The 25,374-nt window shown below is 39.3% G+C and overlaps 1 protein-coding gene across 2 annotated transcripts in view; it reads right to left on the reverse strand.

The window, feature by feature from the left end:
* Positions 1-8,258: 8,258 nt before the first annotated feature.
* LOC306885681 (plectin-like) overlaps positions 8,259-25,374 on the reverse strand; it is a 48,848-nt gene continuing 31,732 nt past the window's right edge. For both annotated transcript variants that reach the window (XM_079442368.1, XM_079442367.1), the window contains exons 24-32: positions 24,758-24,915; positions 24,383-24,561; positions 23,642-23,780; positions 23,191-23,547; positions 22,970-23,053; positions 22,784-22,888; positions 22,554-22,652; positions 17,785-21,129; positions 8,259-16,681 (exon numbers count right to left, since the gene is read on the reverse strand). In XM_079442368.1, the coding sequence (XP_079298494.1) occupies positions 10,373-16,681; positions 17,785-21,129; positions 22,554-22,652; positions 22,784-22,888; positions 22,970-23,053; positions 23,191-23,547; positions 23,642-23,780; positions 24,383-24,561; positions 24,758-24,915 (10,775 nt within the window). In that variant the 3' untranslated portion in view covers positions 8,259-10,372. The remainder of the gene's footprint in view (positions 16,682-17,784; positions 21,130-22,553; positions 22,653-22,783; positions 22,889-22,969; positions 23,054-23,190; positions 23,548-23,641; positions 23,781-24,382; positions 24,562-24,757; positions 24,916-25,374) is intronic.

Consider the following 25,374-nt stretch of genomic DNA (forward strand, 5'->3'; position numbering starts at 1 on the left):
ACTGTTATTCAAAAGGTTTTTAATAAGTCTCTTATGCTTACAAAGCCTGCATTTGTAACTTAGTAATAACGAATAATAACTGTTTTCTATTTTAATATATAATTTATTCTTGTGATAGCAAAGCTAACTAGCCCTCAGTGTCGCATGATCCTTCAGAAATCTCTCCAATATGCTGATTTGTTGCTCAATAAACATTTTTAATATTAACAATGTTGAAAATAGTTGAGCTGCTTGATGAAAACTGTGATCGTTGATGCATTTATTTAAATCTTTTGTAATATTATAAATGTAATTAATGTCTTTTTTAAACTAATTTAATATGTAATCAAAATTATATATGATTATACAAAATTATATATATATATAAATTATGCTATGTACTTTATGTATATTACGAATGTTTTTATTTTTCATTTCATTAAGGGATATCTCTGCTAATGCCTTAATTGAGATATGAACACTGACAACAATTTGTTAGTTACTTATAAAAAGAACTTTTATGACAGCTTTGTTTTTTTTTTATTGTTATTATTCTGACCTATTTTTTTAAACCAGATGTCAGCTGACCTTCACAAGCAGATATAAACGAGTTAATTCCCAAAACCCTCCTACATGTTTCACAATACATGTTGCTGAAATGGATGAGCAATTCATATCTTAGCTTGTCCTTGTTTCTCGACACATTTCTTTTAGCCTTTAATGTGCAAACAAATTGCATATTGAAGACAGGATCATGCTGCTGACTTGACAGACCAGTCTAAGCAGAAATCCTTGAGCATAAACACTGCATGTTTGCCAAACCCACATCGCCCCTCCTCTTGTAACTTTCTGTTGTTGAAGCCGCTACAGGCAACAAGTAGCTGTTCCAACTTCTCAAGTATTTTAAATTCCTCATCTTTCAGTGAAGACGGCTTGGTATGTTGACTCGCTCACACTGCTGCAGACAATGTGACTGAAGACTGCATTGGACTGCATGCAAAGTCTTATCTCTGAGTCTTGGTGGAGACACTTTCAGTGGGCATAAAATGAGATCCTGCTCTGCCTGTTGCTATTGGTTTTTGAAGAAACATACCTCGAAGAAAGCAAAGATTCCAGGTTAAGATGGACAGACCATTCATTAATAATGTCGCATATTAGTGACTGAACATTAAATTGAGCAAAGTACTGCATTTTTCAAAACAATGGATGGCATGCAGCAGAGCTGTTTAGACTTCTTAGTTTAATGACTAATTATTAATGATTAACTTTTTTGGTTTCTTATAAACACTAGTCCTGACTAAGCAGTTACTCCACAGATCTGAGACGCATTTATGGGAATCAGTACAAGGAATCATTCTACATTGTTGCAATTCATGCTGAACTCATCTGAACCCTCAGGGAAAATCAGATCTTTTAAACTGTCTTGTCATTATTTAATTTGCATGTTACGGAAATGATTTTTAAATTATTGTTGTAGAGGCAGAGCTCTGCCAAAGTGAAAGGTGTGGTTGTTATTATATATGTGTGATTTCTTGCTTAGTGCAGTTTGAGAGACTTGTAGGACAATAGATTCAAGTGTTAAAACCACTTTCATGGTGTGACAAAGTATTTTATTAGATCACTGCATACAAGTTCAAGCAGCTCCAGAATTCTTGAGGACTTTGTCTTTCTGATCACTCCCACCATCCCTCCCACATTTATAATACAGATGCAGTCAAGAGGAAATGACAGAACAACTATGTAAGACTTGGCAAAAAGAAATAAGGTGTGGCGGTTTTAGTATAGAAGTTTCCTTTTCTAGGAAGAAAAAAATCCTTGATAAAGTTGAGGCCCCTCGTGTGTCATTTTCCACAAAAATAGGGTGTGTAAAAAAAAAAAAACAAATTTAAAGAAATGGTCATTAAGGTTTTTAATGTTGCATGAGCTGTTTTATATATAGCCTTCTGATGTTGCATTATTTTTATATATAGCCCACCTATATAGACACAGCTCAGATTTAACATTAAAATTAAAAAGACAAAATTCATGTAACATTAAAAATAAATAAAAGAGCAATTGGGAGCAATTGTTTTTTGGAATACTCACAAATCAAATCATCAATTCAATCGAAGATTGACATTAGGACAATTAATCTACCCCCCCAATTAATATATCTTCTTCAAAAAAAACTACTCTCCAAAATATACAGAATTATATAAAAATCAGACAATACATTAAGTCTACCAAATGTTAAATGGGAATCAGATTTATCTATTGCTCCCGATGCCGCCTTCTCAGTGGCATAGCATCTGGGCATGCAAGGTATGCAGGTGCATATGGGCCCTGGCAGATTGGGGGCCCGCCGAGCCGAGAGGGAACTTCCCAGACAGCAAGCAGTGTCGGCCCAGATCCGGCCCACATCTGGCCCGCATGTATTTCACACGGGACAGATGTGGGCTGGATCTGGGCCAAAACTATGTTGCTGTCTGGGTTTTAATTGAAACAAGGGAACGAATATAGAGCCCTGCACTGGCCCGGCCCTTGTCCGATAGCTTATCATAATTCTCCTCCCGAGTCCAACCCGAGCCCGTGTCTTTTTTTTCTCTCTCTCTCTCTCTTCCCCTTTACACAGCTGCTGTTGCAGCCATTAAAAAAGTTCAGTTTTGGTTCTTAATGGCAAAGTGGTTATATTTTGTTTCGTTTCTTTATTAAGTTAATTTAGAATCATGATTGGAATATTTTATGTTTGTTAAATTCAAGTTTGTTTGTTTTTTAAATACCAAGGGACCAGCGCCAGACAGTGAGTTGAGCATGTTTGATCAGTTTAGCCTTCTCAAACAAACACGATTTAAGACTTCATGCATTTCACAATATAAATGAAAAAATTTAAGGTAAATATGTGATAAATATAAAATTGTTTGCTTGTGCTAGCGCTTTGAAGGACATGGAGGCGCTAGCAAGATCACTTCCTTTTTTTTTCTTAACAAGAGTGGAAAATTAAATTACGCAGTAATTTTTCCTCATAAAGGTAACAGTATGCATCATTCGAAGCTGCAAATAGTTTTATTTTGTGTGCATTCACAATATCAACAAAATGTTTTGCTTTTTAAAATAAAGAAAACAAACAGGGTGTCTTGATCTTGAGCAGGAGCACTTCACAAAAACTGAACCGAAACTCATCAAATACTTGCCTCACTGACATGAAAAATATATCTATAGAATGCTATAAATTACTACTGTCACAGATTGACCAGGCTCTCAGTCCAGCCTATCACAGCGAGCACCTTCACCCGAGTTCTAATGAGCACACCTGCACGTAATCTGCACCTCATCAAGGCACACTACAAAACCACACACCTCAATACATTCAGACGTCCGGTCTCATTCATACGAAGTGGACTCCTGTATGCTATCTCAGCGACCTACCTGTTACCTACCTACCTGCCTGTGTACTTACCTCTTGTGTTCTCTACGAGTGTTGTGTCAATCCGTGTCCTGGATCGTGGTCCTTCATCCATGAAGCTGTACTGCCCAGAGTGAGGTGTGTGGTTCCCTCAATATCCACGAGTTCCTGTCAAGGACAACACAGTCAAGTCATTCACTCATCTCTTCATCCAAGAAGTCTCTGCATTCTATACTCACCGATTCAATCTCCATCGTCTGCTCATTTGAAAATAAACCTTACCTATTTTTGATAACCTTTGTGTGAAGTCTGCTTCCGTAAGAGAAGACCGGACCAACACCGAAGGTTCAGATGAGCAATCCCGACCCGTTTCAGGAGCTTGTGGATCACCTCCGACGAGTTCTTGCGCCGCCACCACCACCAGCACCTCCGATCACCCCAGTCACCGGAACCACTGTTTCTTCGGCACCAATGATCTCCAGTCCCATGGCCAGACCAGCGCCCTTCTCTGGTGTGGCAGAGGAGTGCAACGGGTTCCTTCTGCAATGTTCATTGAACATAGATATGCAACCGCATCTGTATCCTTCCGAAAAGTCAAAGATCGCCTTCATAGTGTCTCTCCTTACTGGCAAAGCGCTACAGTGGGCAGAAACTATTTTCTCTCAGTCTGGTCCAGTAACTCAATCATATAATAGTTTCACTACCCACTTTCGCGAAGTGTTTGGGCGAGAAGATGGTGATCCGTCTATCAGCGATCAGCTCTATCACCTCCGCCAGGATACCAGTTCCATCTTTGAATATAACCTCCTGTTTAGGACCCTGGCGGTGGCCAACAGATGGAATGAGAGAGCCCTACTCTGGAGAGTTTTATTCAACAGTCTATCCGTTGCTCCACATGCATGCAATCCTGTCTTGCTGAACAGCCATCTTTAGCCCGTTGTTCTCCACCCTTCTGCCACCCAGAGGCAAGTCTCCCTCCAGAACCTAACCATGAACCTATGCAAACTGATCGAACTCATCTAACTGATTATGAGCGGCAGAGGCGACTGAAGGAAGGACTCTGCTTATACTGTGGAAAGAGTGGGCATATAAGATCGACAACTCTTGGTGAGTGCCATTCAGCCCATCAATCAGAATATGAAGCCACTCACAGCTGAATTCATGCTTACTGCCTCTAACGTCTCCATTCCAGTGCAAGCCCTTCTCGATTCCGGTTCCGCCGGCAACTTCATCTCCGGAAACCTCTGCCGCCACCTCAATCTCTCGACCGTTGCCAACCAAACCATCTACCAGATCCACTCGATAACTGGAAAGCCCATCGGACGAACTACAGTCCGATACAGCGCTGGTCCCGTTCACATAAGATTTGGTCAGTTGCACGAAGAGAGCATCACCCTATTGGTTCTGGAGAGAGCGCACACTGACATCGTCCTCGGGCGCCCGTGGTTCGTACAACATGAACCCCAAATCTATTGGCGCACCGGGGAGGTCCTGAAGTGGGGCATTCACTGTTTTCCAGACTGCTTTCCCAGAATCCCGCAACCACTCAATCAAGCTATTCAGAAGATCCCGGTAAACTCCACATCTATAGAAAGTCCAGTCGAGAAGCAATCAGTAGACATTCCATCGTGTTATGCCCCCTTCAGAGACGTATTTATTCTGAAGAAGGCCTCCAAATTACCTCCTCGTCGGCCATGGGACTGTGCGATTGATCTCCTGGCAGGTGAGCCAGTGCCCAAGGGTAGAATTTACCCACTGTCACTTCCTGAACAGAAGGCCATGGAGGAGTATATCAGTGAGGCTGTTAAGCAAGGTTACATCCACCCTTCCACCTCCCCTGCTGCTTCAAGTTTTTTCTTTGTGGCCAAAAAGGACGGTGGCTTGCGGCCTTGCATCGACTACCGGGCTCTTAACAATATAACAGTAAAGTTTTGCTACCCCCTTCCTCTCGTCCCAGCGGCCCTGGAACATCTTCGGGGTGCCACCATTTTCATGAAGCTAGACCTCCGCAGCGTGTACAACCTCATCTGGATATGCGAGGGGGACAAGTGGAAGACAGCCTTCGTAACACCAACCGGCCACTATGAATACCTAGTTATGCCGTATGGCCTTTTCAACGTCCCCTCCGTGTTCCAGGATTTTATGCATGAGGTGCTCCGGGAGTATCTACACAGGTTCATCCTGGTGTACATCGATGACATCCTCATTTACTCCCGGAGCTTGGCCGAACATCGCCACCATGTTGCGGAGGTCTTAAAGTGACATAACTTAAGACTTTGCTCCAAGCTTAGATGTTCATTAGTCAATACAGTGCTCCAGCTGCCGCATTTACTCTATAATAAAGGTAATAGCATAACACACTGGTTCCCCAGTTACTGTACATGTCACTGTGCAGCAGCCATAAAGGTGAATTATTAACCTTAGCGCTAAAGCGGTTACATATCAGAGACTAGGTATCTGAGGCCACAATTTAAGGTTACCCTTTATTTTGATAGTCCACTTTAGACATTCTACTAACTATTACATGTCAACTAATTCTCATTAATTTGCAACTACATGTCTACTAACTCTCAGAGTAGACTGTTATCTTAGGTTTAGGGTTAGTAGAATAAGTTGACATACTTCCAAAGTTTCTCATAGTCAGCATGTTGTATGTTGTGGACGCATCAAAATAAAGTGTTAGAAGATGTTAAGTAGACAATCTATTAATACTCTAATGACTGCTAGTTGACATGTAGTTGCAAAGTTGCTTGCTGTTAGTTGAATGTCTAAAGTGGGCTATCGAAATAAAGTGTTACCCAATTTAATATCAAGTCACAACTGAAGTTTATAGGAGTTTACAACACCTTTAAAGTTTGTTAAGCTCTTGATTCAATAAATTAACAGGACACCCTACTTTCACCCCTGAAACTTTTGGGGGTAGAGACAAAATTGTAATCTCTCTCTCTCTTCTCTCTCAAATATTTTTTTTTTTAAAGAAACAAAATGAAAAAAAAAAAAAAGATATTTTCATTGTAGAGAGAGAAAGAGAGGGTTTTCATTCCTATGAGGATTTGTTTGATGTATTGTTAGAATGACCACAAAACGAAGATATTATGATTATTGGCAAGAAAGCGTAAACTGGAGTGTAAACATCTGTTTTATAGTGCTATTTTTATTACTTGATAAATTTTATTTTATTACTCCTGTGCCTTTGTGTATTCAGAAAACAACAGACTTTCATTTCAATGCAAAAATGTATGAGAGCTTTTTTTTTTTTCAGAGCAATTTTGTCTTTACTGTTCCAATACTTTTGGAGGGCACTGTATGAAACGGGTCTCTACAATCATACCCACATACCTACCCACCCAGAGACACATAAAAACTGTCAGGGAAACTTTCCAAAACAAAAGGGTCACTCCTGCTAAAAACTTATAAAAGATCATGCTTTCCATGTCTGTGCGCTACTCTGGGTTTTATAGCATAAAAGCAATATAACTATAGTAAGTTTCTGTTTACCTCATTTCAGCTGTGAGATTTTAAAATATTTCAATGAAGGCATAGCACAGCGATACAGTGATTGTTTATTGTCTTAAGTTAATTTGGTTAAATTTAACAGAAATTTCCCCGTTACTAGTCTCACTCTCGGTATCTACTTTACTGCCTCTCCTAGCTGGACAACGCATCACATTTTCTGCTCATTGTTCTAGTCTTGACACCCACAATATCCTGAATAACAGGAAGTAAAGAGTATGAGAACCAGCACCTAATGTAATGTGATTCAGCTTAGTAAGATGAAAGCATTTTGGTAAATGATGCTGCATTCTTTACGGGAGGACATGTAATACAAACACTATAGGATAACTAATATTATGCTTCTGCTTCTGACCAAGAAAATAGCACCACCTTTTAACCTTGGGTCAAATTTGACATACACAGCCTATTTTTTTCTTTACATAATGAGGTCTTTTCTTTTCCAGCATGACACAGCATAAGGCACAATTTACTGAGTCTGGATGCAAACCAAACCTTATCTATTAGCATCAGTGCCTGACCTCTGACCTATGAAAGCTGTTTTAGCAGCAATGGCAGCATTAATTCCCTGTTTTGAAATGAAATCTTCTAGCACATCTGGGTGTGGTGTTCAGGTGTCCACATGCTTTAGGTCATTTCAATTAAGTGTTCAAGATAGTATCAGTTACTGAGAAAACTGCGTAAATCCAGCCTGATCGTAAACCGGTTTCAGTAGGGATAAAGAAAGGGATAGCAGCTGAAGTTTTGGGGTTAAAGTTTTGTTGCAACCAAACCTGTCAATGGTAGACTTTGATATTTGTTATGCAAACAAATATTGACAAAGAGGGTTTTTGGTAAGTGTTTGGGTAGAGATCGAGATAGTAGACTGCTTTAAATATTTAAGACAAAGCTCAGAAATAATTACTCTATTGAACTATGTTATAAATAATCAAAATACACACCCAACTTGTAAACAATAATTAATTCCACGATTTAATTACAATGTTTTGATGGCAAGGTAATTATGATGTCAACCGCATGATGTTTTACCTGTTTCTTTTGGCTTAGTCATGCATGTTGGTTTCTTGATTTTATATAGAAATATGGTTTATATGTGTGTGTGAGTGTGTGTTGAGAATAGCTTGAGGGGGTGTGTAACCAATCCAGGACAAAACCTGTCACATAGCATGTCAAATCCGCTCTCTTGCCCTAAGTTAATTAATTTTAAATGTTACATAAATTATGTATAGACTTCTTTAAACCCTTCTTTAAAAGTATGTTAAGATATAACCAAATTTAATGGTGAGGGTTGACATTAAAGCCTCTGGTGTATTTTTGTTTTTTTCAGTGATACTTGACGTGACTAACAACCAAGGAGTTGACAAAAAGGTAAACTGACACTGTACAGCAGATATTGAATGTTTATTTACAACAGGATATTAACATTTCATCTCGTAAATACCATACTCGGATCATGCATTCAATATCAGAACAGTTTCAAATATACCTTTTAAGTGCTTCAAAAAGCTTACTTTAAAAAAGGTTTTGCTGAGAGTAACTTCTCATATTGCATCATTATAATCATGTTAGTAGAACATAAAAAGCAGAAGATATGAAAATATAACTAAAATTGAAATATTATGATTTACAGTACAGTGAAAAACATCATCGGATTGGAGAGACTGAAGCAGATTTTCTTTTTGTGCCACTGAAATTCAGTCTAAGTTTCCGTTTTATGACTACAGTTTTAGATATGGCATTATTTGTTAAAATACAGAGAACCTTGTTCTTGTAAACATCTACATTCAGTTCAGAGACCAATGTTAAATTAATTGCAATGCTTGTCAGTAGGCCTACATCATTACACCAACGCACGGCAGCTGGTATACAAAGTGAATGTACTGTGGTTTACACGCCAGTGTTTCTTGTACTAGTACTAAAACACTTCAGATTTAGTGTTCAAATTGACCAGTAGGGGGAATATCAGTTGAGCAGTCGGATTTCTTCTATACACCATTAGCGTTTGTAATTCTACTTAACCAAATAAATCTAACAATTCATAAGCAAAGCTGAAAATGGAGCATAAATAAAGGTAGTGGAACATGTATGTTGGTTGAAAGATCACACTGACTGTGAATCTTTTGAAAGAAGCAATCCATTCAATACGCTCTTAACACACAGGTGGAGCTCAAGTGGCAGTGAAAGTTAGGGAGCTATTTAGTGATTTAAAACAAAGCAAATTATCATAACAAATGGGGACTTGAATTTAAAGAGGTAGTCGGGGCATATTCTGTTGTAGAAACAGAAAGAGACACCTCCTGATGAAAAATGAAACATTATTAATGACATTAAGAGGCTTTCATTTGATAAATACACAGTGCATGAAAAAAAAAAAATAGTTTGAATTGACATTATTGGCCAGGTTAGCTAATATTTATACTGACATTGTAACAGAGAGGGCAGTGTCCCAAACAGGCTATTTTATACAACAATAAACAATGAAAATCCTACATCGCTACATTCTATATAACCTGCATTGAGAGATAATTATTGTTTTAAGAATGTGCACATTACATTTACAACAAAATGAATGCAGATGTCACACAAGGTTAAGGCGCAAATGAGGTCCCCTTTGAATCGGACGAAGGACCAGAGGCAAATAATGGTTGGGATGTGGGTCACTTATGCCTTTTAAAGATGGTTTATTGTCATCTTTAGAGTGTTTTGTGGCAAATTCTGCAAGGATCTGGAGTTTTTAAGATGGCTGCAGGATTGGTGAATTCATTTCACTTTATCTAGTACGACTGCATAGTTCAAGGTTTATTGTTTTTTAGTTTCCAATAACAAGAAGAGAATGGATTTCTCAAGAACAATGTTTATGGCATTTCTGCCAAGATGTGTAATGTCTTGTTTATTGACATGCTCCCAATCATAAATGTCCAAATGGACTTTATTTTGCTCTGCAGATAGTCCTTTTTTTTTCTTCTTTTTTTTCACCATGCTGGCTTAGAATGTTCAGTGTTAAAATACAACCAAATGTGTACAGATACCTTAGGGATCTTTACATATACACACAAAAATATATAACAAATAACTTTTACATCTCATTTGAAGCATTACCATATCCTCTCCAAGAAATCTAAACATTCTTGAAACTTCAATATTTTTCATGTGCCAGTTTACAAGGTACATGGAAAAAAACATAAGATAATAAAAAAGAGAGGTAATAAGTATTTAACACTGCTAATAATTGAAAAGACTGAATATATAAAAAAATATATGAAAATGATTCTGCCATGAATGCTGTGCAGAATAAACTGTTTATGATGAAATTATGTACTGTCGTGTCAAAATGAAAAGGAAAGTGAGAGAAAAAAAAAACATCTGTATATTTAACTAAATATATAAAAATGAAATAAAATATTAAAGCCAGTCTTATATAGCATTATTATACCATCATTAAAAAGCCCATTAGCAATATCATGCAGAGCAGGATAAATGTCCTTTTGTGTACATAAATTAAGCGACTACAGAGGGCTGAGTTTGTAATAATGTGAAGATTCTCTTTTCATCATAGCAACAGTTCCTGCCTGATGCTAAAGCTAGAAGGGCTTGCTTTAGCTCATCCATCTGAAGTCCACCATGTGCCCCTGAATCATAACGACGGCCATAGCTAGTGGGGCTGTAAGATGAGGAAAAACCCATGGAGAAACCTGAGCTTGTAGCATCAAAACTTCCCCTTCTAGAGCCTGATCTTGAACCAGTTCTGGATCCAGACCTCGACCCTGAAGTTGATCCAGAGCCACTGATGCTGTATGGGCTGTAAAGGCCTTTACTTGACTGAGAGGACGCCTCTAGCAACCTCAGGCCAGATCCTTCCTCGATCATGCTTCTGTCCATGGCATCCTTGTATGAGATCTTGAGTTTTGTTTTGGGGCAGGTGAGGTATTTTGAATATCCACTGACATCTCTCAGCTTCTGTGCAGTGCGTGCATCTAGAGTGCCCTTCTTGACAGCATCATCCAATGATACTCTTCCTGAAGCATCCGGTTCAATTAAACCACCTGTTAGGTACTGGACTTCAAGGAAGCGTTGGCCAGCTTCGTAGTAGAGCCAACCCTTCTTTAAGGCTTGAGCGGCAGACATTTTGGTTTTGGTTCTTGGATCTTCAAATCCCTGAAAAGCTTTCTGAGCTAGGTTGATACGATCAACCATGATCTTGTCCACCAGTCCTTTGTTCATTGCATCAGCAACAGAGAATTTCTCTCCAGTGTTTGGGTCAATAATTCCTCCTGTGCATGCTTGTGCTTCTAGTAGTCTTTGACCAGTGATATTGTCAACTAGATTCCGATGCATAGCCTCTGTAACCGACACCTTTTCCAAAGTATCTGTATCTAAAATTCCAGCCACTGGTCCAGTTTCCTCAGTTGGATCAGTCCAGGTTGTGGCCGGCGTCTTTATGGATGGAATTGGACTCATGGGATAGGATGAGCTGGATCCAAAGGAAGATGATCGAGATCTGAAGCCACTCATATTACCAGAGAGCATATCAGCAAATTCAGTGATGGAAAGGGTACCAGCACGGTACTGGTCCAAAGATGACTGGTCTATGAGGCCCTTGGAGATTGCATCATCAATGTCATACTGCCGTCCAGACCTTCTGTCAATGATCATAGACTTAACAACGCCATCTGATGATGAGGTGGTGATTTCTTCCCATTCACACTCTTGCTCTGCAAGCTCAATGTATGTTTGATGGTCAATGAGTCCATTGCGGTAAGCCTCATACACAGACATTTCTTTTCCCGTTTCTGGATCTACGATGACAACTCTACGTTTGCGGACTGAAGACTTGGAGGATGTCTTTCTTTCTCGTTTCTTTTCTTTCAGGAGTAAAAGTGAAAGTCCAGTTTCTGGGTCTGTCATGCAGCGCTCCATGAGCTGGAGGTAGGTCAAATTCTCTTCTGTGTTTGGATCGAAGAACCCTTTTGTGTCATCAGAGGGATCAGTGAGAATGCCATTCATTTCTTCATCAAAGAGACCCCGTTTGTAGGCCATTTCAACAGGTAGTCGATGACTCTCTTCAGGATCAATGATTCCACCGGTGGCTATTTGAGCCTCAAGCAGACGGATACCATGGTCTTTCAGAATAAGACCTTTCTTCATAGCCTGGAACAGGGAGATCACCTTGCCAGAGTATGGATCTTTGTAGCCGGTCACGGCTCGTTCAGCAGAGAAGAGCTTATCTTTAAATTCTGGTCCCACGACTCCCATTTTTACAGCTTCACTGACATTCATTTTGAGATTTTTGATTGGATCAATCACATACCCAGTAGCTGCCTGAGCCTCCAGAAGTTCAAAGGCAGTGCCTGGTCTTATCATGTTCTTCTTCATGGCTTGGTAGACTGACAGTCGATCTTTGGTAGCCTCTACATACACACCTGCAATAGAGCTGATCCCTTCAAGATATTTCTTCAGGTCTTTACTAAGGTCCTCCACAGAAATGGTACCCTCCATGAGAGCTGTGTAGGTTTTCTGATCAATAATTTCAGAGCGCAACAACTCATCTGGAGTGATCTGCTTTCTAAGGCCCTTAAATAGAAGTCTCTTGTCTGCCAGAGACAACAATCGTAAGCCACTGTCTTTATCAACCTTGCATCTTTTAAGAAGTAGTGCATAAGACAGCTTTTCTTCTGTTGTAGGATCTGTAAACTGTTTGACATCTCCACTTGGATCAGATATCCTGTCACTGGTTTCTTTGTTTATGTAACCACGTTGCATGGCGACATCAATTGGGAGGCGGAAATAGTACTCTGGATCCATGAGGCCACCTGTAGTTAATTGGGCCTCCAAAAGCTTCATGGCATAATCCTCAGGAACGAGGTCCTTTTTCATGGCTTGGAATAAAGAAATTACTTTACCGCTATAGGGATCCTTGTAACCTGTGACTGCTCTTTCAGCAGACAAGAGCTTGTCATGGATCTCTGGGCCAACAAGACCCTTCCGGACGGCCTCATCAACCGTCAATAATTCATCTTTCACAGGGTCAGTTATGAATCCTGTTGCTGCTTGTGCCTCCAACAGATCTATGCCAATGTCAGGTTTTATGAGACCTCTCTTCATGGCTTGGTAGATGCTAACCTTAGCATAGCTATCAGAGAGTATTCCAGCAATGCTGCCTGTCCCAAAAAGATACTGCTTCACACTTGGCATCTCCATAACCTCCCGAATCGTTTTCTTGCCTTGTTTGAGCAGGTTGTAAGTTTCGAGTTCTATAATGCGAGCTCTGTAAAGTTCATCAATAGTAACCCGGCGTCTGATGACATCACATGACATACTCTGCTCAGTCCTGATGATCTCTCTTTGTTCAATAATTTCAATTACAATAATGACCATTCTCTCTTTTGTGATTTTGCCGGAGCGGTACTGTTCAAGAAGCCTTTGTCTTTCCTCTTCTGGAAGCAAATCTGATTTCATGACTTCCCATAATGTCACTTGTTTCCCTGCAAAGCTCTCATGTGGTATGTCAATTTGAGTGTTAGCTAAGTCCATTTGTGTTTGCTCCTCAGTGTAAACATAGGATTTCTCAGCTTTGTCTGGAGTCTGGGCTTTAGAAAGTGGCAACAGGACAATTCCAAACTCTGGATCGGTCATGCACCTCTCCTTCAATTGCTTGTATGTGACATTCTCATCTTTGTTAGGGTCAGTGAAACCTTTGATGTCATCTGTGGGGTCTTTAAAAGATTTGGCTAATTGCTTGCTGAAGTAGCCTCGCTGAATGGCTATATCACTGGGAAGTCGATGGCTATTTACTGGATCAACTATCCCTCCAGTAGCCTCTTGAGCCTCTAGAAGAGGTATGGCATGTTCTCTTAGAACAAGCTGCTTTTGCATTACTTGAAGAAGAGAGATCTTATTACCAGTGTATGGATCTTTGTAACCAGTAACAGCTTTCTCTGCAGATAGCAGTTTCTCATGAAGTTCTGGACCGACAATGCCAGCCTTAACAGCATCATCCACTGTAAATTTCTCATTCCTGATGGGATCAACTATGTAGCCTGTAGCTGCTTGGGCTTCTAACAGGGACAGACCTGTGTTTGGTGTGAGTAGTTTCTGCTTTACTGCTTGGTAAATGCTGAGTTTTTCCTTGTTTTTTTCTAAAAATACCCCAGCAATACAATCAAAACCTTGCAAGTAGCGTTTGATGGATTCAGTAACTTCTGCAGGTTTCTTTTTGCCTTGTTGGATTTTATCATAGGTGTCTTTGTCAATGATTTTAGATTCAAGCAAGGAACTGGCTGGTACAGGACCTCTGAAACCTTCAAAGTTGTCCTGTCTCTTCTTTTCTTTTTCATCCACTGTAGCAATCACAATCTTGATCAGTTTTTCAATAGTGATTTTTCCTGTTCTATACTGCCGAATAAATTCAATCCTTTGTTCTTCTGTGAAGTATTCAGAGTTGATAATTTGCCAAATGGTGATTATTCTTCCTTTAAAAAGTCCACTGTGTAATTCAACCGTAGCTTGGCTCAAGGTCTCTTTAGTTTGTGCATCTGAAACTGGTTCCATTTCCGTTGTCTTGATTGCCTTTTCTGATAGTGGCAGCAATGGGAGACCAGTCTGCTTATCAGTGATGCATCTTTTCAGCAGCTGAGCATAAGTGACATTTTCTTGTGTGGTGGGGTCAACAAATACTGTATTTGTGTCTGATGGACTGCTTAAGTTTTGGTTCATTTCCTCATTTAGGTAACCACGTTTATATGCAATTTCTGGAGGGATGCGGTAACTTTTCTCAGGGTCAATAATTCCTCCAGTTGCAAGTTGAGCTTCCAGCAGACGGACACCTTGGTCTTTCTTAATGAGATCTTTTTGCATTGCCTCAAACAGGGATACAGTTTTTCCAGTATATGGATCTTTGTAACCACAAACAGCTCTTTCTGCAGACAACAATTTCTCATGCAGCTCTGGGCCAACAACACCACTTTTGACTGCTTCATCAACTGTGAGCTTTTGGTTTTTCACTGGATCAATTATGAAGCCTGTTCCGGCTTGAGCCTCCAGAAGGTTTAGTGCAGGCTCTGTTCCAAGTAAGTCCTTCTTCATGGCTTCGTAGAAAGACATCTTTTCAGAAGTTGACTCAATCTGCACTCCAGCAATACTGTGTGTGCCCTTTAGGGCTTTCTTGACAGGTTCAAGCTCAGAGACCTCTTTAAGAGTAGCTTTTCCATTGTGCAATTTGTTGAATAAATCTTTATTAATAACTTTTGCTTCCAGAAGTTCAGACACTGGCACTGATGATCTCAAACCATCAAACGCAGGTTCCTTCTTGTTCTCCTTGTCTTCTACAACAGTTATTACAATTCTAATTATTTTTTCAACTGTAATTTTGCCTGTCTTGTATTGACGGATAAGGTCCTTTCGCTGATCTTCAGTGAAGTACTCAGAGTTTATCACCTCCCAGATGGTGATAGTCTTTCCTTTGAATCTTCCAAATGGAATTGTTAAGTTAGCCTTACTAAATACATCTTTAGTTTCCTCATCGGTATAAGTTCTTTCAATTTGGGCTGCTTGTTCTGTGATTGGTAGTAATGGAATGCCTGTCTCGGGATCTGGTTTGCATCGCTCCAGTAACTCACCGTAAGTGAGGCTATCTTGAGTGTTGGGGTCAATGAATGCTTTTTTGTCAGCAGGAGAGCTGGAAAGAACTTTGCTTAGGTCTTCATCGAGTTGACCTTGTGTGCATGCCATCTGGACAGGTACACGGTGGCTATTGACAGGATCAATTATCCCACCAGTTGCATATTGAGAGTCAAGAAGTTTAGAGGCCTGGTCCTCTGCGATTAAACCTTTTTTCATTGCTTCAAATAGTGAGATTGTATCTCCAGTGAATGGATCTTTGAATCCTGTGGCAGCCCGTTCAGCAGATAACAACATTGTGTGCAACTCGGGTCCAATCAAGGTATCCTTCACAGCTTCACTGACAGAGAGTCTTCTGTTCTTAATGGGGTCAATTATGTAACCAGATGCAGCTTGGGCTTCGAGAAGCATCATAGCCGTGCTTTGTGGAATCTTCTTGTCCTTCAAAGCTTGATAGACGCTCATTTTCTGGTTGGGTTCAACTATTACACCGCCAATGCAGTCTTTACCTTTTAGGCACATCTTGACCTTGTCACTCTTAGAAAGTTCTTGCACAGTTGTTTTGCCTTTCTTAAGCTTGTCAAATTCTTTTTTGCTGAGTACACCAATCTCATGAAGTCTGCTTGCAGGCACCTTTTCTCTGATTCCATTAAATGCCAGGGGTACATCTTTTTTCACACCATCCACTTCTGTAGAGCCATTTAGGACCTTCTTTGATGTTTCTACCATGGTCATTTGAACTAACTCTTCTTCAGGGACATTGTCAGTTTGGATTTCAATCTCCTTGGAGTGGGATAGCTTATGTGAACTCTGAAGCTGCTGGAGTTTTTCTCGCAAGTCCTTATTTTCTTCTGCCAGAAGTTTCTCTTGTTCAATTCTTTTCTTTTCAAGTTCTTGCATTTCTTTTTGTTTGGAATGCATCTCGTCCTCAGCATCCTTTTGCTTTTTGATAGCAGCATCCATGGCAGACTGCAGTTTCTTCTTCTCCTCCTCCATTTGCTTCTTCTGATGCTCCTGTTCATCTTTGAGGGCTTCAGCCTTTTTAACTTCATCTTCAAATAGCTTCTCCAGCTTCTTTTTCTCTGCCTCAACAGCTTTCTCTTTCTTCAGCAGTGTTTCTTTTTCTGCGAAGAATGTTTGCTGGAGGATAGTCTTTTCCTGCTGTAACTGTTCTTGTTGTACATTGGCCATCTGTGATAAAAAGTATAAAGCAATAATCATTTCAATGCATGACATAATTTGTACAAGAAAAAATTTAACTGCACAAATCAAATCCCAAATTTTATATATATATATATATATAAATACTGTGTATATATATATATATATATATATATATATATATATAATTTAACATTTTGAGATGCAGTTATATTTTTCTTATATATAATTTCTTATATATAATTACATGATAACATGCACCTGTCAGTGTACCTTTTAATTAATCTCTCTTCTATGCTGTGGTGTCATATTTAGGCCTATATAGTGTGTTGTGTTCATGTGATTCTTTTGCTACAGCGATTTCCATTGGAAAGACAATTAAGCAAAGAATTTTTTCATTTTTTTGTCCTTACAATTAAAAGTCAAATGGTTGAAAAATAATAATGGACCCCATTGACTTTCATTGTATAGGAAAAAATACTTATTCATTCTTCTGAATATCTTTAAGTTCCACAGAAGAAAGCCATATAGGTTTGGAATGTGAGAAAATTATAATCTTTTTTTTTTTTTTTTTTTTGAGGTAAACTATACCTTTAAGATGTATTTACATAAATATATTTTCCATGAAAATCACTGTAACCACAGAATCCAATTAATACAGTACACTAAATGACAACTTTACTGCATAATACAATACATATTAATTAAAAGGCACACTAATATCTAACAAATTAACTACATTTAGTTAACTGAATAAGCAAATTTTAAGAAAATTACAACACATTAGTGTCCAACTTACAGACATTAGATATTAATAACAAATAAATAGTGATACCAATAACTTGCAAATATGGGCTGTACGACATAACTGTATACTAAATAAATGCATTTATACTATTCAGTAATTATTTATACTGTGTCATGGACACTGTAATGTAAAAAAACATCTTTGTTCATGACAATTGCAGGCTTTCTTATTACTGTGACTGGCAACGTGCAATTTACATGAATAAATTGTGTTTGGATCAAAGATCGAAGGTTCAGAAGTTGTATAAAAACTGTTAATTGTTGATTAAGGGGTTTAAGGGTAATATGTAAACACTAGGCCACAGTACTACAACATATAACAATACCTCTTTTGATTGTTTTTGTAAGTCAGCGGCCTCTTTTTTCAGTTTTTCTTTTTCTTTCTCAAGCTCTGCAATTGCTTTATGCAGATCATCAGCTTCTTTTTTGCTCTGCAGCCTCTGTACTTCCAGTTTCTCAACAACAGTATGTTTTTCTGAAGTCTGTTGTTCTGTCTCTAATAGGCGGGATTTGATTTCATCTGCTTGTTTCTTGAATTTTTTGGCTTCCTCCTCTGCTTTTGATTGAGCATCACTTAGCTGTGCCACTTTAATCTTCAATTTTTCTGCCTCTGCGGTAATCTCTAATTGCCGCTTGCGTTCAGCCTCTAAGGATTTCTGGAAACCTTCAGTCTCCTGCTCCAGGCGCTCCTGCATCTCCTTTTTGGCCTCCATTAGCTTTTGAGCCTCTACCTGTGCCTGATCTTTCTGTTTCTGGAGCTTTTCAGCTTCAGCCTTTAGTTTTTTTGCCTCCTGAATGGCCTGCTTTTTCTCTTCCAGCATCTTCTCAGCCAGTTCCCTCTGTTTTGCGAGATCAGACTCTGCAATTTGTCGTAATCTTGCAGCTTCTTGAGCCTCAATGTTGAGCCGTGCTGCCTCCTCTGCCAATTTTTTCATGTTCTCTGCCTCTTCCTCAAGAAGCTTCTTTGTGTTGTCCTTATCTTTCTTCATAAGCTCTTGGTTTTCCTTTTCAATTTTCAGTTTCAGTTTTAGTAAGTCCTCCATCTGAATCTTGACTTTAGAGAGCTCATCTTCTACTTGAGCCTTCTGCTTCATAGCATCACTGACCTCTTGTTTAAGTCGCTTCAGTTCATCATCAAGGATTGATTTCTGTTTGTCTGTCTCATCAAGTTGCACTTTGACCTTCACTAACTCCTCCTCAACCGAAGATTTCTGCTTCAGGGTCCTTTCTGCAAGCTTTTTGTACTTGGCCATTTCAGCATCGGCCTCTTTTTTTTGTTTTAAAGCAGCAGCTTCTGCCTCAGCCCGCTTGGAAGCTTCAGCCTCAGCTTCCTTCCTCAGTTTTTCAGCATCTTCCTGGGCTTTTGCCTGTTTGGCGGCTTCAGCCTCAGCTGCCTGCTTTTGACGCTCTGCTTCCTCTGCTTTCTTCTGCAACAGGGCAGCCTCTTTTTCAGCCTTGTCTTTAGCCTTTTCCGCATCTTGCGCCAGTTTCTTTGCTTTTTCAAACTCTCCCTTGAGTTTATCCTGAGACATGGTGTCTTTATTTTGCTGGAGAAGAACATCTTGGGTTTTCTGTTCAGCAGCAGAGCACTTTTGTGCAGCCTCTTTCACTAAAATAACCTGTTTCTCAGCTTCTTTCTCTGCAAGCTCCTTCTGCTTTTTGGTATCTTCCGCTAACTTTATAAGACGGTCAACCTCCTCTTGAGCTGCTTTGTGTTGCCTTGCTGCCTCTACTTCTGCAGCTTGGATTTCTTTTACCTTGGCCTCTGCCTGTTTCCTTTTTTTCTCTTCTTCCAAAGCAAGTTTTCTGAATTTCTCTGCCTCTTCCTCTGCCTTCGCTTTGCTCTTTTGTGTCTCATCTGCAATTCCCTTCAGTTTGTTAAGCTCAAGTTCAAGGTCCTGTTTGCCAGTTGAAGCCTTTTTGAAATTGAGTTTGAGAATGTGGATCTCCTCCTCCACCACTTTCCTCTGTTTCAAAGTTTCTTCTACAATTTTCTTTTGCCTGTCGAGCTCAGTGTCTGAGGACTTCTTTAACTGATCAATCTTTTCTTCGATCTCTTGCTTATGCTGTGCTGCTTGATCTTCAAGAGCTTTCCTCTGGTAGCCCTCGTCTTCGGCTTTTCTCTTTAGACGGTCATTTTCAGCCTCTTTCTCTTTCAAAGCGATCTCAGCCTCAGTTTTTAGACGGGTCGCTTCATTGATAGCTGCTAACTTTTCTTTGAGGATCTTCTCAGCCTCTGCTCTCTGGCGGGCAGCTTCTTCTTCTGCGATCTGCCTCTGTTTCTTTGCTTCTTCTGCAACTGACCTCAGTTTAGTCGCCTCCTCAGCCAGTTCCTTCATCTTGGTGGCCTCAGATTCAAGTAGTTGTTTGCTCTTTTCAGTGGTTGACATCGACTCTTTCTCAGCTTTGGATTTCATCTGCAACAAAACTTCCATCTCCTTCCTAACTTTGACCAGTTCCTCCTCCAGCTCTTTCTTCTGTTTAACAGCAGCATTAACATCATTTTTGAGACGCTGGAGCTCATCATCCAAGACAGTCCTCTGTTGTTCAGCATGCTCAAAATCTGCTCTTAACCGAATAAGCTCTTGCTCTGCTGCAAGCTTCTGTTTAGCCGTTTCTTCGGCCATCTTTCTTTGATTCTCCAGTTCCTTTTCGGCGGTCTCTTTCTGTTTAAGGGCAGCATCCTCAGCTTTTGCTCTCTTCTTTGCTTCCCGTTTGGCCTCCTCCTTCTGTTTCTCTGCCTCCTCCTGAGCTGCAGTTTTTTTATTGGCTTCTTCCTCAGCCTGGAGCCGGAGCCGGAGAGCTTCATTTGCCTTCTGTCTCCATGTCTCTAGCTCCTTCTCTGCCTGCTCTCTCGCCTTATTCGCTTCGGCTTGCTGCTTTTTGAGATGTTCTGCCTCTTCCTGCAGTTGAATGACCATAACCTGTTCATGTTTGAGTGACTCTTCCAGTTTTGCTGTTAATGTCAATTGTTTACTCTCAAGCTGGGTGGCTGCGGTCTTCTTAGCCACCTCCTCTACCACTTGAATCTGTCGCTGCTTTTCCAGCTCTGCTTGCTTCAGGTGCCTCTCAGCTTCCTCAGCTTGGAACTTGAACTTCTCGAGATCCTCAAGGGCCTTCTTCTTCTCTTTGGCAGCCTCCTTTTCTGCTTCTGATTTCAGTTTAAGCTCCTCCTCTGCCTTGCGTTTCTTCTGAGTCTCTTCAGCAACTTGTTTCCGAAGCTTCTCTGCCTCGTCCTGCGCTGCCTTTTGAAGTTTGTCAGCATCTGCCGCTTTGGCCCTGAGCTGCTGAAGCTCTGTTTCAGCAGTATTTTTTTGTTTCATCGTCGTCTCCAGCTGAATCCGGATTATACGGATTTCTTCTTCAATTCTTGTGCGGCTTTGGAGCGCTTCCTCTACCTGTTGAGTCTTAGACTTGATTTCCTGCTCTGAAATGCTTTTGAGCTCCTGAAGCTCTCGCTGGATATTGTGCTTCTGTTTTTCAGCATCAACGGCAACATCCTGTCGTTTGCTGACTTCGTCTTTCATCTTTGTCTTCAGCTCATTTGCCTCTTGTTCTGCTTTAACAATAGCCTTTTCCTGAGATTCTGCTAACTTTCTTTGCTTTTCTAGTTCGGCTTGCATTTCGGCCAGCTTTTCCCTCTCTTCCTCCTTTAGTCTTTTGGCAGCTTTCTGTATTAGTGGAGGTAAAAAGTTGGGGAAATAGGGACAAAGGTAAGCATTTAAGAGTTAGAAATTACAGACACATGTGAGTACATGGAAATGTAAGTACATGGACAAAGTAACAGGTAGTTAGGCTAAATAGTTAAACTAAATTAAAAAACAACAAGTAGTTGCAGAAGATTTATGAAGGATAATACAAAGTCGCAATGTATGGTACACAAAATGAGACACAATCACTTGACAAAACACTACAGCTGGAATACTGAATGGCATTAAGCTAATGAGGTGTTATTACTGGATATGGTTTTTTAACTACAAAAAAGCTTGATGTTGTTCACATATTTAAAATCCTATCTTGTAATTCTAAACACAGAAGAGTCTTTTTATTTTAATATAAAAAAAAATTAATATAAAGGTTTACAGAAGGTTAACTTTTGAATAAAAGATGCCAAATATGGAAATTTAGCCTTTTAAAATTTCTCTTTAAAAGTGTTTGAAAATTTATATTTAAGGTTTTATCATGCATACAACAGCACAGCTTAGTGATGCAGCAAAGAAAGAATGACAATAAAAAAGAAGAAAATAGGTCTGATGAATGCCAAACAGTGTAGATTTTGACCAATTCAATAATATATATTAATGCATATATTATTTAATATTTGTGTGTATTTCTAAATAATGCAAATGTAATTAACAAGGGGACTGGATAAGGATGAACATGCATTTTGTGGACAATTTACCTCTTTAGTGCCCAAACATGACAAACATTCATCATGATAAAGCACTGGTAAGCAGTTTCAAGAAGCAAACGAGAAAATAAAGGTTAGAATGGAAAATGGAAACAAAAAAACAAGAAAACAACTACAGGAAGGGGTGAAGCATACTCAGACAATCAGAGCACAAAGGAGTGATGGGTAAGAATGCTGCTTTCTATTTCCAAAAGCAACAGGCAGAATCCAACCAGGAAATTAAACTAGAGAACAAATGTGGCATCCCTGCTAAATGTTGCACCATGCAACATAAAAATTTTATGTTTGCTTCAGGCTGAAGGATACCAATACTAACTGAGAGCTCAATAATATGGAAGAGATATTAAAAAACCTCCATAGTAGTAAACAGATAATGAGAGACATACGTAGTGAAAGAAATGGGATGTGCTGCACCACTAGAATAACCATAACTGAAGACCTAGGTGAGCACCTCTATCTGATACATTTTTTATTTTCATAACTTTTACCTCTAGCACATGGCCAACAGTAGCAAATTCAGTATTGTGTCACTCTTTAATAACTTAATTACGAATGTAACTGTGTCTCATATGGTTGGTACAGTGAAATAAATACATATTTCTTATGTCCATACATCATTAAATTGAACTACATGGTTAAGTTAGTAAGTTACAGTTAGTGCTAGAGTACAAATTTGACACTTACCTCCTCATCCTCTAGACGGCGCTGTGTCTCGATAATGAATTTAATATACTGACTCGAAAGAGTCGTCAGCTCACTGTAGCGTGTTCTCAGAGTCACATACTGAAAGATGGTTTTAAAGTTACTTAGCATGTCATATATGAAATACTTTAAGGTGCACATGCAGTATGCTTATTTAATGCATTTATCAGAATAAGATTAAAAAATGGATGGATATCAGAAATCAAAGGTACCTCTTGGATGATGTCATCAGATACAGACTCCATTTTGGTCTTCTTCAAAGGAGAAGCGATGGGCTCCATCAGAGCTTTATACGTCACCAGCTGAAGCTCATAATCCTGCATGAGAACATTCAGTCAGACTGCTACTCATAAGTCATAAATCATAAATCACATGCATGCAGCGACATTCACACACACCTTTATGGAATCAATGTATGCTTTAGCATGTTTCTGGCACTCATCCACCTTATCCTTGTTCTTCTCAATCTCCTCAAGCAGTTTCTGGAAAATGGATGGACATGTCGTAAATAAAAAGATCAACTACTTGATTTTATATATAGGATAAATATTAGAGCATATTCATTATACAAAGCATTGAGAATGATAAATTAATTAAAACTTTGTAGATAGATAGATACCTTCTCCTGGTTCAGCTGTTCTTGAAGAGCTTTGCTGCCACTTATAGGCACAGCATGAAGCTTGTCCTGCCTTTGCTTGGCATCTGCTATCCAGCGGATGAGCCAGTCATAGCTCTGTTTGTAGGCCTGCATCTGCCTGCTTTGGAGGTCAAGTTCTCGCTGCCTTAACTCAATCTGAGCAAACACAGCCTGCCAGCGGTCCTTCAGGTTGCCCACCAGCTGCCTGTAGTGCTCCAGCTCTATGTCCCGCTCACTGTGCAGCTGAGACATCCGGTCGTTCACTGCCGTAGCCCTCTGAAGCTCCTCTTCCAGGCGGTCAAACGTGTCTTGCTTGCCCTTTGCTTCTGAGCGCAGTTTCTAGGGTCAAGAAAGAAGGTGAGAACATGAACATGGTAGTAAGGTAACTTATCATTTCATGCATAATTGGGTGTTTGTGTGAGAGACATTGCACCTGGAGCTGTGTTTGGTTGGCCTCAACCTCTTTCTCATTAACAGGGACTTTGTTTACATCACGCAGTTGGTTTTCGCACTTGTTGAGAATGTCTTCAGCACCTTGTGTGCTGCGGATTACCATGTCAATGGTCTTCAGCCTTTATGGACAAAAAAATACGATCAGTTTTATTTAATATGGAAAGGTGACTTAGAAAAAAACTGTACTGAATTCTTCTCTATTACGTCACTATTATTATTATTTTTCAGGAAGTATGCATTAAATTTATCAAAAGTAACAGACTTTTGCTTTCTTACAAAAATATCAATTTATATTTCTTTATAAATTTCCATTCATCAAAGAATCCTAAAAAAAAAATCCACAAAAATATTAAGCAGCACAATGTTTTTCAACATTGATAATAATAAGAAATGTTTTTGACCACCAAATCAACCTATAAGAATGATTTCTGAAAAATCCAGTGACACTGAAGACTGGAGTAATGGCTGCTGCAAGTTTAGCTTCAGGATTTTGAGCACAGGAATACATTGCATTTTAAAATACATTAAAACAGAAAACAGCTATTTTAAATGGTAAAATTATTTCATACGTTTACTGTTTTTACTGTATTGTTGATCAAATAGATGCAGCCTTGGTAAGCATCATTCAAAAACTTTTAAAAAATCTTACCGATCCCCAACATTTGATTGGAAGTGTATTGTATATATATAAAAAAACAAAAAGGATAAGACTTAGTCTTACTTGTCGAGATACACAGCGGAGAGACTGTAGACATGCTCCATCTTTTTCTGGGTGATGTCTATTTCTGAGCGCAGGACAGGGGCGGAACTGGACTGCTGAGATGTGGCCAGCACTGCTTCACTCTTCTCCACCATCTTATTCAGGTCTTTCTTTATACCCTCCAACTCAGCCTGCACCTTCTGTAGAATGACGTGAGAATACAGAAGTATATTAAGGTATAAAATAATATATATGGGGATTATAAACATTTTAATGACTGAAGTCAACATGCGCAGGCTCTTCATTTAAGATGCATTTAAAGGTATTTCTTCATCCAAAAACACTAAATTCAATGGCATCAAGTTCAGAGAGATATAATGCAGTGCTTCTGCAGACCTTCTGTTCAGTGGCTCTCTGTGCACAGGCTTTGAGAGGCTCCTTGTCCACCAGCTGTCTGAGGCGGTTCACTGTGCGGCTCTCACAGCCCTCTAGTCTCAGTCTCAGGTCCTTGATCTGGGTGATGTAACTCTTACACACTGATTCATCCTGTTCCCCTGAATAATCAAAATACTTAGTGTTAAACAAAACTCTCAAACTCTGATCCCAAAATACAATTCAAAATCAAAACCACACATAGACTTCTAGGAATGTCTCCTCAGTCATAATACTCGATTTATGTTGTATCGACACTACAGGCACACTACTGTTCAAATGTTCAGGGTCAGTCAGAATTGTTAACATTTTTGAAAGAACTCCCACCAAGGCTTTATTCATTTGATCAAAATTACAGTATAAACAGTAATACTGTGAAATATTGTTACAATTCAAAGTGACTGTTTTTAATATATTTTAAAATTTTATTTATTCATGTGTTTAGTCTTCAGTGTCACACAATCCCTTAGAAATCTAAGGGTCTAATAATGCTGCTTTGGTACCCAATAAATAATTTCTTCGTATTATCTATGATGAAAACAAATGTGCTGCTTAAAAACAGATGTGCATGCCAAAAATAA

The sequence above is a fragment of the Barbus barbus genome (genome assembly GCF_936440315.1).
Source record: "Barbus barbus genome assembly, chromosome: 19".
Lineage (NCBI taxonomy): Eukaryota > Metazoa > Chordata > Actinopteri > Cypriniformes > Cyprinidae > Barbus > Barbus barbus.